The sequence below is a fragment of the Sceloporus occidentalis genome, unplaced genomic scaffold, assembly GCF_023333645.1.
Source record: "Sceloporus occidentalis isolate IW3139 unplaced genomic scaffold, rSceOcc1.0.p SCAF_37, whole genome shotgun sequence".
In the NCBI taxonomy this organism is placed as follows: Eukaryota; Metazoa; Chordata; class Lepidosauria; order Squamata; family Phrynosomatidae; genus Sceloporus; species Sceloporus occidentalis.
The window spans coordinates 5,269,281-5,285,268 of NW_028317017.1; the positions used below are offsets into that span (position 1 = coordinate 5,269,281).

Consider the following 15,988-nt stretch of genomic DNA (forward strand, 5'->3'; position numbering starts at 1 on the left):
AGAGCTGTACGACGGGAAAACAAGACATAACAAGCAGTGTATCACATAACAATTTGGATTTACAGAGACCAAAGCTGATAAGCTCATTTAAGCAGAGCCTTTACAGCATGATCTAAGGCAGAGCTCCAGGATATGATGTCATATCCAAACACTCTGCACAAAGAAAACCCATTTCCTTGTTATAGTAGGTTAGCTAACACATCACAGACAATAAACATACCGCTGAGTAAATATGTGGCTGCCAACTCTATTTTAGTAAATTAACTCAAATCTATTTTTGAAAAAGGGGGGACATAACACAACAATTTCCAGTTATTAGTAAAGCATAAAGAAACTCGATGGATGTTTTCTTTATTCAGACAAAATGGACCTGACAATCGTACAGTTCAGGGCACTTTATAAACCTACGTAACCATGTTTATAAATTAAAATAAGCATGATATATATGTATATATACCGTATTTTCCGGCGTATAAGACGACTGGGCGTATAAGACGACCCCCAACTTTTCCAGTTAAAATATAGAGTTTGGGCTATACTCGCCATATAAGACTACCCCTCTACCCAGTATACAACAACCAGCCAATCACAGCAAGCGATGTACCTTACCGGTGATTGGCTGGTTGTTGTATACAAAGCCTGCTTGAATTGGGTGGGTCAGCTCTCCCTAACATATGCCTGTTCACACACACATGTATAGACTGCCCTCACACACCCCTTCCTTTACACACCTATACACGTACACACCAGCTTACAAACACACATATACACATACACTGCCCTTACACACACCTGTCCATACACATACACTGCCCATACACAGACATATACATACACTGCCCTTACACACACACACACACACATATATATCTACACATACTAACATACGCCTGTCCATACATACACATTTATACACTGCCCTCACCACACACCCCTGCCTCTACACACACACATATATGTATATATTGTGGCAGGATGGCCTGATCAAAACAAGAAACTCCCAACACCAGCAGAATAAAAGCAAAATGTGGTTTATTGCAGCTTTGTATGGTCCACAGTGTTGCACTTCACAGTATAAATAAACCAAAACAAATCCTACTCAATCTTGGAGACTAACTATACAAGGTTCTTACCTCACTAACTAACCGGCCAGCTAATCCAGTCCCAGTCATAAAAGTAGTAGCAGCACAACACAGTTTGTTTGGACCATACCTTTTTTATAAAGTCTGAGGGCCTCTGGCTTGACTGCCTCTCTCCTTGTTTCCAGACAACTAATGCCTCTAACGGCCGCCCTTTAAACACCTCAGTGCAGGTTAATTGGTTCCACCTGCTGACCTCCCAGGGAGGTACTGATATACACAGACTGCGTTACCTTGCCACAATATATATATATATATATATATATATATATACACACACAAATACCTACACTGCTCTTACACACACCTGACAATACACATACACTGACCTTACACACACATATATACACATACACTGCATTTAAACCCCTTTCTTCCATCTTCCATCTTCCATCCAGTTGTGGGAGCGTGAGGGCTGTCATTTCAGACCTCTGCTTTACTGCTCCCTCATCACTACGCGCCGGCAATTGATGCCGATCGGCGGGATATGACGTCATCCCCGCACTCGGCATCAATAGCCGGGGCGTAATGATTAGGGAGCACGGAAGCCGAGGTCTGAAGTGCCAGACCTCGAGCTCCCTAATGTTGGGCTAGTTAGAGGGAGGTCGTGATCTCCCCAACCAGCCCTGCTCATCGGGATCACGATCTTGCACCTACCTCGGCGCGACCCTGAAGACCGGCCCAGGGGAGGCAGCTTCTCCGCTCGCCCCCTCCCCTAGAGATACGCTACAGTTTTAGGGGCTTCGTGGGGAATCGTGATTCTCAGGCTCGGTAAGTTTCAGTACCCGGCGTATAAGATGACCCCGACTTTAGAGAAGATTTTCACGGGTTAAAAAGTTGTCTTATACGCCGGAAAATACGGTATATATAATGTGTATATTTTAAATCTGCCTGAGATTTCTACAGGAGCAATTAGATTAGTGTTCTGTTTTTAGGAATAACAAGCTTATTTCTTCGTATTAAGTTATTCTTTTAAGTTCAAGATTGTTTTTCCATATTTAGAAGGAGTAATAAGAAAGGAGGGGGATTCAGGATAAGGCAAGCAATTTGTTAACTAAAAGCTCAAGTTAAAGAAGTTAAATGGTTAAATGGTTAAATCTACTTTTTACAAATTGATGTTTTCTTTTTCCTGACCTAGAAAACATTTGTATGCCTTTTATAGGGTATTTGATAAATGTATCAATTTATATTACATTTTATGCACCAGCAGAATGCGTAGCGCTATTAAAATAAGGCATGGTGAAAGGTAACATACACAATGACTATAGGGATGCACCGAAATGAAAATTCTGGACCGCAACCGAAAATTCAGGATGCACTTGTCCGAAACCGATACCGAAAATTACCCCCATTTAGAAAACAAAAAACACACTTTTATCAAATATAAGTAACACACTAAAATTGGACAAAAAAACCCCAATAATACTAATAAACTCAAACAGCAGTTTAATATATAAAATATATATGATTAATAACAACAATTAAACTCGTATAACGCCCAGACAGTTGGTTTATGCTGGAATCTGAGTGATGGCTGCCTGGGCATGATAGTAGTCAGTGTGATTGAATGACACCATGTATATGAAATGTGGGATAGGATGACACTCCTGTCATTCCCAGGGTCCATCATGCACTGGCTGCTTGGGCAAAATTATGAGTGTGATTGATTTTAGCTGTTAGTACAGCAGCCAGTACATGCTGGAACCTGGGCATGATGAACACAACACTCCTATCATGCCCAGAGTCCAGCATGTACTGGTTGTGATTGCTAACAGCAACTGCTAACATCAGTCACACTCATGATAATGCTAGGTGAGGATGATTTGATTGTAGGGGCGCAATGTGGAGAGGTCAATGGCATGGACATCTTGAAGATGTCTAATTTTGTGTCATTATGTATTTTTGTAAGGTGCGAAATGACATTGGGGAGCTTTAAAAAGCCATCCTAGTGTTTAAAAAAAAAAAGTGCTTGAAAGGAACACCACATTACTCTTCTACACATATTTACATGGGACCTCGGGGTTTACGTGTAGTGACCTTCTTACAGCCTGTCACTGTCCCGGCTCCGGACGCAGCCGGGAGTGTCTCCGTCCCGGCTCCGGACGCAGCCGGGAGTGTCTCTGTCCCGGCTCCGGACGCCGCCGGGAGGAGGTCTGGCCGCGGGTCCCGTACGCCGGCCGTTCGGGACGGCGGTCGGTCCTCCGCCCGCGGCACTAGTAGCGGGCGAAGGGTTGTCCGCGGGTCCCGGGAAAACATCCTCCCGCTGTGTTCCAGGAGTTTGTTAATGACATATTCCGCGATATCTCCCTTCAGTTTGTTATCGTCTATTTAGATGATATCCTTATTCATTCCTCTGATATACAGTCTCATCGCCTTCACGTACGTATCGTCCTGCAGCGCCTGCGCCAGCATCGTCTCTACGCCAAACTCGAGAAGTGCCTGTTCGAAGTTCCCCGAGTCTCCTTCCTGGGTTTCATTATTTCCGCATCGGGCTTTGAAATGGATCCTACTAAACTCGCAGCGATTTCAGATTGGCCTCAACCTCAGGCTTTACGGCCCCTCCAACGATTTTTAGGTTTCGCAAACTATTACAGAAAATTCATTCAGAACTTTTCCAAGATTGTAGTCCCTCTAACCAACATGACCAAGAAAGGTGCTGACTGCAAGAATTGGTCTAGGGAAGCTGTCCTGGCCTTTATCCACCTTAAGAAGGCCTTTGCTTCGGCCCCGATTTTGCGTCATCCGGATGCCTCCAAACCGTTTATTGTGGAGGTTGATGCCTCCGAAGTTGGAGTTGGAGCAGTCCTTTCTCAGAGGAAGGACTTCAATGACAGGCTTCATCCGTGCGCCTTTTTCTCAAAAATTTTTTCTCCTGCTGAGATGAATTATGATGTAGGTAACCGTGAACTTTTAGGTATTGTTATGGCTCTTCAGGAGTGGAGACACCTTCTGGAAGGGGCAAGGAACCCTATCACAATTTTGACCGACCACAAGAACCTAGAATACCTTAGTCACGCTAAAAGACTGAACCCTAGACAGGCCAGGTGGTCATTATTCCTTTCCAGATTTTTGTTTATCATTTCATACCGGCCTGGATCAAGGAATGTCAAAGCGGATGCGTTATCCAGGCAGTTTGTCTCCGACCAAGACTCCAAGTCTGAACCTGAACCTATTATCCCTCCTTCTCAGATTATTGCCTCCGTCTCCACTCATCTATTTTCTACTTTGGTCTCTTGTATTCTCTCAGCTCAATCTAAAGCTCCTGTCCACAGTAAATGGCCCATGGACACCCTGTTTGTGCCGGAGCGGGAGAGGGAACGCGTTATGTCCTGGGGTCATGCGTCCTTAACCTCGGGTCACCCTAATGCCCAGCGAACCTTTCGGTTCATTCGTAGACAGTTCTGGTGGCCTACTATGCATATTGACTGCTTTGATTTTGTCGCCGCATGTACTAGGTGTGCTACTGCTAAAAACTCTCATGTCAAACCCTCGGGGTTACTTCAACCCTTGCCCGTACCCTCCCGCCCGTGGTCACATTTAGCCATGGATTTTGTTGTGGATCTTCCCCCTTCCCAGGGCTTCACCGTCGTTTGGGTAGTAGTCGACCGATTTTCTAAAATGGCTCATTTTGTTCCCCTCCCCAAATTACCCTCGGCCCCGGAGTTAGTTCCTGTGTTTATCAACCATGTCGTTCGTTTGCACGGTCTCCCGCTCCAGGTTGTGTCTGATCGGGGGGTGCAATTCACAGCTCTGTTTTGGAGGACCTTCTGTGCCTCTCTGGGTGTTTCCCTAGCCTTTTCTTCTGCCTACCACCCCCAAACTAACGGTATCACGGAAAGAACCAACCAGTCGCTTGAGCAATTTTTACGTCTTTTTATTAATGAACACCAGGATGATTGGGCTTTACTTCTACCTTGGGCTGAATTCGCTAGGAATAATACTGTTCACGAGTCCTCCAAGATTAGTCCTTTCTTTTGTAACTATGGTTTTCACCCTTCTTCTTTGCCTTCTTCTTTCGCTCCTTCTCAAGTTCCGGCAGTAGACCTATATGTAAAACAGTTACCGTTAGTTTGGGACGAAGTGCGCCGTTCTCTGGTTACTGCTGCTCACAAGTATAAGCGTTATGCGGATCGGCGTCGCCGTTTGGGTCCCTCCTTCATGAATGGGGATAGGGTATGGCTCTCCACTAAGAACCTTAGACTTAAAGTTCCGTCTATGAAATTTGCCCCCCGTTATATCGGCCCGTTTCGAATTCGTCGTAAGGTCAACCCGGTCGCTTATGAATTAATTCTTCCCCCCTCCCTTAGGATACCCAGGGTTTTTCATGTTTCTCTGCTCAAACCCCTCACCTGTAACCGCTTTACCCGATTGACTCGCCGTCCTCGTCCTGTTGTCATTGATTCCCAGGTGGAATATGAGGTGCAGTCTATTTTAGATTCAAGAAAAATTAGGAACTCCGTCTCCTACCTGGTCCACTGGAAGGGGTATGGTCCTGAAGAGAGATCTTGGGTTCCTGCTCGGGACCTACACGCTCCTGCTTTGCTCCGGTCTTTTCATAGGAAATTTCCGCATAAACCTAGTATGTGTCGGCCTATGGCCGGCCCTCAAAGGGGGGGTAATGTCACTGTCCCGGCTCCGGACGCAGCCGGGAGTGTCTCCGTCCCGGCTCCGGACGCAGCCGGGAGTGTCTCTGTCCCGGCTCCGGACGCCGCCGGCAGGAGGTCTGGCCGCGGGTCCCGTACGCCGGCCGTTCGGGACGGCGGTCGGTCCTCCGCCCGCGGCACTAGTAGCGGGCGAAGGGTTGTCCGCGGGTCCCGGGAAAACATCCTCCCGGACAGCGGACGACCCTCCGCCCGAGGTAGTAGGACACGGGGAGGCTTCGGCCCTGGGAACAGTAGTTCCCGGAGCCAGTATACTTACCCGTCCTCCGGTCGTCGGTCCGCCTCCCGGGCACGCTGCACGTTGCAGGAGGATTGATGGACGGCTGGGGGGCGTGGTTTTGGTCCTGGTCTGGGAGGGGCTTGTGGAATGGCGCCAGTTTTAAAAGCCGGCTGTGCCTTTCACAAGCACCCTGTTGTGGTCTTCAGTTCGTGTATCTAGCTCGTGCATCTTGTTCCTGTTTTTGACCTTCGGCTTGCCTGACTCTCCCTTGCTCCACGATTCGGTACCTTTGCTTGTTATCTCTGGTTTTGACCCCTGGCTCGTCCGACTACCTGCTCCGTGTATCAGACCCCTGGCTCGTCTGACTACCTGCTCCGTGTATCAGACCCCTGGCTCGTCCGACTACCCGCTCCGTGTATCAGACCCCTGGCTCGTCCGACTATCCTGCTTTGTGCTCCTGTCTCGTGCTGTGCCTTGCCGCGGCTGCTGCCGCTCAGAGTCTATCTCCAGCTGGTGGGAGGTTGTCCACTGTTGGGATCATCTAAGTCCTGGACTGCTGCTGCCGGGAATTCCCCTCTCAGTAGCGGTAGTTTGGGCGGAAGAACTTCTGCGGGGACGACCTTCCTTAATAGTCCAGCGAAACAGTGACACAGCCATAAGGTTTTGTATTGTTAAATGAAACATGTTCAAATGTCATTTTTTCAAGACACTTGCACTTTCTGTGTTTGATAGTGATCAATTTTACTATACATCTACTAGAATCACTTCAAGGCATATTATTTTTAAATGTGATATAAAAATGTTGGTGTTGTGTAATGGGATTGGGTTGTTTCCTTTTTTTGGCAGACTCCATGACATCCTGTGCCTTGCGGACTCCACATCCCTCTCAGATGTCACGCTTGATGGCAATCCTTTAGCTCAGGAGACATGGTACAGACCAACTATTCTGGGACATATGCTGCAGCTACGCCAGCTGGATATGAAGAGAATCACGGTTAGAGCATTTACTTTAGCCAGAACTGAAATTGTTACTCATTTATGAACTAGCCTTTTCGTATTATAAGAATCAGATTGATCATGGAACGTAATGGCTCTGTTGCAGTAAGATCCCTCAGTGTCTTTACAGTGTCCCTAAAACGGAATTATAGAATGATGATGTTCTCCTTCAAATTCATATGAGTAGTTTTCAAAGAAATAAATAACAAAAGTTAAAACAAAAAAAAGCACATATATTTTTGTATATTTGTATATATACCAATAACAAAAGCTATGGTGGGTAAAGGTGATGGAAAACCCTTCTACTTCATATATATCAAATTGCAGAGATCATCTTGACTTCAGTGCAGAACTACAGTAACGCACCCAAATGATATGGCCAGAGCTTTGACGTAGACGCATCGAGCACTGTAAGAACGGCTTTCATGTTGTCGCTAATCTGGACAAATGGTTGCCATACACTTAGCAGGAGAATTTTCAGGTGACACCTTTCTCTGTTGCAAACACAGTGCCAAGTTTTATTACCGTCAACTACCATGCCTTCCAATTCACAAAGGTTGTTGTAGTACCTACTTGACAACCACAAGGTGGCAGAAGAGAACTTAAATACATCATAGAAACTTGTATAAAATTGTTAAAGTACTTGACTTTGCCGCATGAGGACTGTGACATTTTCGCTATGATTTCCATATTCTGCAAAGGTTTCAGGTAAAATAGATTTAACTTTAAAAAAAACCCCCAAAAAAACAAAAAACAAAAAACTGGCTGATATTAGCCACAAAAGCACAAAACAAAATTCTCAACATGCCATAGAAGTAAAAAAATAAGGCATAACCTTGAACATATAGCTAATATCAGAGAAAGGAAATACAGCAAAATATCCATAAACATGATCACTTTAAATAAAGAAAACAACCATCACATTGATAGTTTTTTAGATTTTTATGAATACTGTTTTTACAGAAATAGTAATGTTGTTCTGATTTTAATTTAAAAAATTGTGCTAATTCTAACCAGAACTAAGCAGTCTGGCTATAAACAATGTTAAACTGGCATGAAACTTTTTGACTCTTAAGAAAAGGATTAAGCACACCTTACTTAAAGTTTGCAGAATCGTTCACCAGTTTAATTAAAAGCCAGTTTACTTATCTGCCGATGCACACTTCTGTCTGCTGTCATATAATTACACTCTAAAGTAAACAATTCTGCAAACCTTACTATTAATATAGGTAAGGCTTGCCTCTCCCTTTACAGACTGCACTATAAAGAACAAAAAAAATCCTAGAATTAAGAGGGGATGCTTAAATGTATAGAAATGGCAATACATGATGTCTGAAGTCAAAAAGTACTGAGATACTTTTACACTTTGTAATAAGAAAACTGTTTCTGATTACTACTCATAACTAATTGATCTAACCCTATTTGCTAATAGGATGAAAGCCAGAAACCTCAATGTTTCCAAACTGTCCAAACCCCGCTATAATGGCCGTCATCTGGATGTTATGAATGCAGGTGTGTGCATTCTGTATGTCAGATGAAAATATATATTTACCCCTGCAGTTTAACTGAAAGGTAGAAGGGGGATGCGTGTGACTAGGCTCTGATTTTTTGTAGGTAGGCTTGACTGCAGTGCTTTAATCCAAATTTTTGAGTGAAGCCCAATTTCTGTCTTTTTAGGAAGAAGAAAGACGGACTGCATCTGTTCTTGCAAGAAAAGAGGAAGAGAGGAAGCGTGAAAGCCATAAACAAGCCTTACTTAAGGTACTATTTGCTATACTGGAGTAAGCATGATAACAAGTATTTCAGATCATCATGTTGACGGTCCATTTAATTTGATCAGGACAATGTCCAGAACTGCTTCCAACTTTGGACTTCTTTGTAAATTGCTTTCCCAATGCCCTATACTAGTTATTGACTTATAGTCTTGTCATCTATACCTATAACTAAAGGAGTGGTCCAGTCAGCAGGTTTGACAAGCACTTTTTATAAACACTTTCCTATTCTGTAACCTTAACATCTGTCATCCATGATGATATCCTTTTAACCCATCTTAGTGAGTTTTTTCTTTTTGTACAGATAGATTTTTTTTCCCTCCATGATAAATGTGCCCACATAATCTTCTGATCTTTTCTTGTAACTATTCTGTATAGAGATAAGAATTTCTATTAAGAAGATCATGAATGTGGGTGACACACAACATAACACGCAGTTAACGTGTTATGAAATGTATATAATGGCAAACGTGTAAAACAATATGACCATCGTCGCACAAATGAAACAAACGGGATATAGGTTCGGCACAGGTTCTAAGGAAATGTTAGTTCCCCATATATTTCATATGTTTATAGATTTTCTTTTATGATATCAAACCTATTTTGTGTGACCTGCATCCAGGCAAAATGTGAAATTCCTGAATTGCTTGAAAGCGTGTGAAACCTAACAGGAAACGCTGAGATCAGAGAATAGGCATGTTTTGCAACACAGTAAATATACTTAGAACTGTTCAAATTCATGTTGAAAACATTGTAGGTTAAAATATTTCAAGAGAGCCTCACTCAGCACTTGAATACAGTAGAAACACTCATACATATTTCACATCCTCGCCAATCATTCGCCTTTACATTTTTGCAGTTAATGCATGACGTGGTTTAGCTATTAAATTGCAGAGGTCAAATCTGTCCAGCTGAAGGTGCATAAATAGATAAATAGATGCTGTCAACTAGTCTGTGAAAAGGAATGAGGGGAATTGTATTCTACACTTGTCTGCCCGTATGAGTGACGGATATACACCTGGTTAATCGCAAAACATGTGTTTCTGGTTCATAGTGGACAGGAAATCTTATATTTTCAAACATTTAACAAGTAGATTCAAAGATAGTGTGGCATACTTAAGTATACTATTTGCTTTTTTGAGTATTATTATTGCTTAATATGAATTAAGAACCGTTATGCCTTTTTTTTCCTTCTCTAACGTGTTTTACATAAATAAATGTCCTCTTCATATTGTAATAAACATTATAATATCTCATTACATAGAGGGACCCCATGGCTAATTGGGATCTATGGGGAAACTGATTTAATTAGCATTGCCATAAAGAATCCGCTCAGTGTGGTGTTTGCGTTTAGAATATAACTAAAATATCACATGGCTGCCTACAGTAGTGACTTCCAGAAACTGCAGATGTAGGAGTTTTATGGGAACAATGTTTAGAAACCCAGTTATTTTCAGTAATACAACACCGTATTTAAGACACAAATAGAAATATTTTTGATCCATATTTCCTCTTTACCCTCAATCTGTTATGTACAAGACAACGTTCAGCATACAGTTTGGCTCCTGTGACTTTGTATGCTGTCTCCATGTAAGATTATGAGCAAATACAGTACAGATTATTATTATGCTTTATTTATTAAGCACCAACAAATTACTCAGTGCTGTACAATTTAAGTGGGGCAGTTAACACACAAAATACAAATATACATTAATACATACAGACACGCCAGGAGATGAGAACCCTGCCGTAAGCTTGCCATCGAGCCTTATGGTACATTTACACAAAGTTTCTGGCCGGAATGGTGGCAGCGCGCTTGTGAGCTTACAATCTAAAGGAGTAGTAGTTGGTCTTGAAATCTCATATCATCTTTATCAAATTCCCTGTCTTCCTTTCCATGTTGCAGTTCTATACCTTTATCACAATGACCGCATTTGGGCTGTAGCAAGTTTGAGTGCACCTTCTAGTGTACACAGTCTGTCTTTATGGCACTGAAAGAGAACGAGTAACTGATTTTATAAATGCTAAATATATTTCCTATTTCCCTACTACCATGCATTTCAGTTTGATATCCTGTAGCAATTGATCCAAATTATAAGTTTGGGGTTTTTTTTGCGTACGTGAATGAGTATAATTCTATATTTTTGTGAAGTATGAATATTTCGACTAAATTTTATCCTGAAGATGCATAATACCGTGTAACTTTATCATTGGTTTGTGTATCTTTGTAGTTCCATGGCTAAAAGTTCAAAATTAGACATTTCCTTCTTTCATGGAAAGAGCCCATTTTAGCCATTAAATAAGAGTTAATTGCTTGTCTTGTATCACCCAGCAAGGACACCGACTGGGTTATAGTGGTCATTAGTGGATTAACCCTTGTTAGGGAGATATTTGGGGCAATTATTCTGAAGCTAAGATTACCGTTTACCTTTCAGAATTCAGTTCATTCTTGTGTTGTGGTGGGGCAAAAGGGGACACCAGGAACCCTCTCTTCACCCTGTTTTTTTTGCTCTAGTAATATAAAAAAAGAAACAGGCATCGGTGTATAATAAGATAGGGAGAGCTGAGTTGAATACAGTAGGATGACCAGTGGCATACTTGATTCTTATGATTTGGCAAACCAGAATCAAAGCAGACCCCATATAATAATGTAACTGGATGAAAATATGAAATTATTCATAGTTTTGTATCTAAACCCTCATTTTGGGGCAAAATAGAAATCAAAAACATAAAATTGCTCTTTTTTAATGTAAGTATTTATACCCAGTTTTAAAATGGTGAGAGTTTAGCCCCTTCTCTGGTGTCTTACTTGGGAGCAATAGAACTAATGGATCATTACAGGTTTAATTTGGAAACGTTGTACAGTTGGGAAAGTTAATCTTTGCCAAGTGGCTATGGTTGAGCAGAGCTCAGTAGATTGAAAATAGCAATTAAATGAATTAAATTTACTCAGTAGTAAATTAAATGTTTGATTTGAAAGACCCAGACGTGGAAGTAAGAAGTCCGTAACAATATGCCATTCACGAATCCTTAAGACCTCACTGCCAGAGAGACACTCAGAAGGATTATATGATAAAGATATATATAAATGCCTTTAATCGCATGGGCAAACAATGACAATGAACTGTGACATCTGTGCTCTGGGGGTTTTAACAATATTGTCTTATTGAAAGTACAGAATGTGATTTTCTGAAAGAAAAAAAATTGTAATAAACATTTCTTCTCCCCATAACACTCCATTAAAATATCAGATCAGACTTAATCCACCTGAAACCCATCTTCATAGATTCCTACTTACTCTTGCATGAGTATTTGTGCTTGAAAATTTCCGATTTTACCTTGAGATAAGCCATTGACTTTGGAAAGAAAAGCTTTGCCCGCCTGACGCTGCCAGTTATGCTGAAATATCGTTTCCGTTTAATTTTAAAACAAAATGTAGTGCGGAATATCATCTTCTACAATGATAATTAATATGTTTATGACATGGCATTCAAACTATATTACATAAAGACCTTTATGAAAGATGCACAAATAATGCCAGTTATTTCACTTTATCTAAGGCGCAAATGATGATTGGGCGATTGTGATCTCTCTCCCTATTGATTCATGGAGGAGGATTAGAGGAGATCTTTTGTTTTTTGTGTGTTGGTTTCTTCATTTATTTTGTTGCATTTGAGGGAATGGGGGGTTACCTGTTCTCATGTATAGTTGAAAAGTTCTTAACATATATATATAAGTTTTTTTTAAAAGCACATTTAGTTTATTATTTACGGAATAATCTGTACTTTTATTTCAAACATGATACTTTTATATGGACTGCATTTCATGTTTAATAAAAATATGACATTTTTAAAACTACTCCAATATTTTTCTGAAAATTTCCATTTTCTTCTGGGGGAAAAAAACTTTTTTTTTTTTACATCCCTAGTCATGATAAAATTTAAAATTGAAATACTTTAGTGGCTAGCTGTACACCAACAATCACAGCACACTCACTTTTGTGTAGTCCTCTTAATTGTTTCCATCCTTAAATACACAATTCCAGAAATAAATGCAGATAAATGGCTCTGTTTAATATTTGGCAGAATCTATGCAATAACAGCTGACAGAAAGCTCTACGTATTCTCGTGACTATAATAAAAAACAAACGTAGGATTACATTATCATAGACAATCTGTGTACATAAATATATGCTGCATGTAAAATGTAATCTTCAGTAACAAACAGGGCCCCCTAAATAGGCAGTAAACCCAGGAATTATTATCTTAGTTAATATCTTTAAAGGTGACATTAGATGTATGACCACCAGGTTTTTACAAGACACATTAACTGGCTGTACAACGTTTAAGGTTTCAGTGTTGCAATTAGAATTATATACTATTTGTGTCTCAATTTTACCGTGTCTATATATAGCGTGTGTTTGACCGGATAAAGTGATGTGACATACGCCAATGCTAATATTGTTGATGTAGACTATCCTGGATTTTGGCGGGGCGAAGGGATCCAGTTTCCTGATGACATTCCTCCGATGCTTCCTCTACTCAGTCACTGCCTCGGTTACAGTGGTGGTTTTCACCGGTGCTTCTGCTATTGACTTTCCTCTACTTATGAAATTGCTGTAATTGTGGTATCGAGTGAAAATCCACACTAATGACTTGTCTTGATTGTCTGCGCCATCAGTGTTCACATTGCTATACGTATATAATATGTTTATACAAGCTTTTCTAATGAGAAGGTCTAGTCATTAGAAACATTAAGGTCTGAGCCAAAAAATGATGATATGATCAAGATTATTGAAGGCAAAAATGCAAGTAAAAGCAAAACTATATTTTCTTTTTAATAGGCACACTTTTGTTATTTTGGTGTCTTTACCACAAAATATTCATACATAGAATTCTTTGTGTAGTCACATCTATATGTAGCAATATTTGGCATACTCAGGAATTATAATTTTGTGCTTATATATTGGTAGTTCCATTTTCCTGACCCAACTCGCTCTTGTTCACTAGTCATTCCAACCCATCCTATCTGACCACATCGTGTCTTATGCTCCATGATTTCCACCATATGTCCCAAAGCACCCACTGCCTCCATGGTCCCAACAGCTGCTTGGACGTTCTCCCCACTGGCCCAGCCTGATGCTGCCATTTGCCAGCTTGTGGCTCTTTTTCTTTAACAGTCCTCCCACCATTAACTGAGACTTCAGTTCAAGACAAATTCTGCTCTTATATCAAATACTCTCCAAACCATCCCCTTCACCCTGCCCCTAACTTGCTTATCTTCTCAGCTGTTGTACACCTTCCAACCCACAATATAGGTATAAATCCTGGATATGCAACTATTCTCTGTAATTCCTTATCCCAGTCTGTAAGACTCCTCTTTATTCTGACTTTGGACACTCAATAAAACCTACATTTTCTGGGAAACAATAAAATCATCCTCCCCTAAGTGTTCCCTCACCGTTTATCTCATTCCACCTTTTAATAGATTTAAGCTGTCAAGAGCAGGACCCTCTCCTTTTTCTGTAGCAGCGTCTTAAAGTGTGTCCATGGGGATTTTTAGATTGTAAATTTTAATGTGATTGGTTTTTGCCCTGCTCGTTAAAGTAGCCCTACAAAGCCTGGTGGTGGCTTTGGATAAGGGACTATGTTAGCTCAGCTGGTACATTGGCTACATAGAATCTGCTCAATATAGGTTTGTTTAGTGTACTGAACTATAAAGGACATCATCCAGTGTCACTGTTGTCATGGCTTGTGGTGGTCTATTAAAATTAGAATTCTTCAGTTCTGTAAACTATAGTAAAGATCTGTGAACTGCCATAAGAAAACCTTTTTTTGTTTTTTTGTTCCAGGAGAAGAAACGTTTAGCGATATGTAATGCTGCACGTCAATGGGATATTCAGCATAACAGAGTTACACCTGTCGCTTCTTCAGATCAAGAGAACAGAGACCGCGAGAGTCCTTCTCAAAAAGCATGGCGTGTAAATGGGGCTACAACGTATGATTTTACCGAAGAGAAAAGGTAATTTGCCATTGAAAATTCAAAGGAATTCAGCCAAAGTGTCTTTAATAATTTTGGTCTGACTGCAACTTTTTAAGGAGGAATACTTTCTGTCACCTAAATGCTATGTAAAATAAAGAAGATGAGAACCTTAAAATATAGGCAGAGGACCTTGACATGTTCTCCTACTATGTTCTTTCTGAATGTGTGGGATATTGGTATACCTGGGCCCAGGCTTGACCAGGAGTCTACTAGCAAAACCCAGGTCAGTTTTCTCATTGTCTGTGCAGGGAAGTGACGTTTCAGCCACATTTACTCCCAACTACTTTCCCTTCTACTGCCTGACCATTAAAGGTTGTCTGGGGCTATCCCTTCTCTATAAGCAGGGCTCGACAAACCCCGGACGCCAGGTCTCTATTGCCACTAGAAATCGCTTGATTATTAATGTTATTTATTTCAGGTAAATTTAAACATCTGATATATTTTTGTTAGCAGGGCAAAATTCTATTGAACCTCTGTTACTCCAAACATTGTATAATGGAAGAACCAAATTACTCAGTAGATAAACTGCTGATCACCTGGTTTATGGAACTAGATGTTTATTCTCTTTTGCGCTAAAGGTTCACGATATCGTTTTTCTAAATTCTCCCTCTTCTCCGGTTGGGCCTTTTTAAAACTAGATTCCTCAGTGAGAACTTTCATTGTGGAGATGCATACTTCCAGAATATAATCACTTCATGAGTCTCCAAGGCATCTGGTGCCCCACATCATAAATTATTTACTACATTCAATGAAAGCGTCTATCTAACCATGCAGTTTCTCTAAAATATGTTCACCGAGGAGATAGTAAATCAAGAAAATATCTGCAAAATGGTAATCGGTGCTTGGAACAGATTTTTTGTTTGCTATTTAAGGCAGAGCAGGTGTTCCAACTATTCAGATTCTCTGAAGCTATGGTGTTTGCGCAAGGCTAGAGGTTATTCCAGAGTGAAATTTGGTTTTATCAGTCAGTAATTTAAATGGGATATTCAACTCTGTTAATCATCATTAAATAAGTATGTCTGCGGCACAGCAATATTATAGTAGAAGGAAATGTCAAAACACTGGGTTATAATTAAAGTGATAATAAAAAAATTATATAAACAAGCAGTGAACCACCTTTTAATGTATTATAAACGTCTGATAAGCTGTGTAATCTCA

The 15,988-nt window shown here is 40.8% G+C and overlaps 1 protein-coding gene across 1 annotated transcript in view; it reads left to right on the forward strand.

Moving 5' to 3' along the window:
- LOC149297767 (leucine-rich repeat-containing protein 49-like) overlaps positions 1-15,988 on the forward strand; it is a 40,658-nt gene that overhangs the window by 12,667 nt on the left and 12,003 nt on the right. The window contains exons 10-12 of the mRNA XM_089488307.1: positions 6,867-7,014; positions 8,694-8,777; positions 14,640-14,809. Coding sequence (XP_089344433.1) covers positions 6,867-7,014; positions 8,694-8,777; positions 14,640-14,809 — 402 coding nt within the window. The remainder of the gene's footprint in view (positions 1-6,866; positions 7,015-8,693; positions 8,778-14,639; positions 14,810-15,988) is intronic.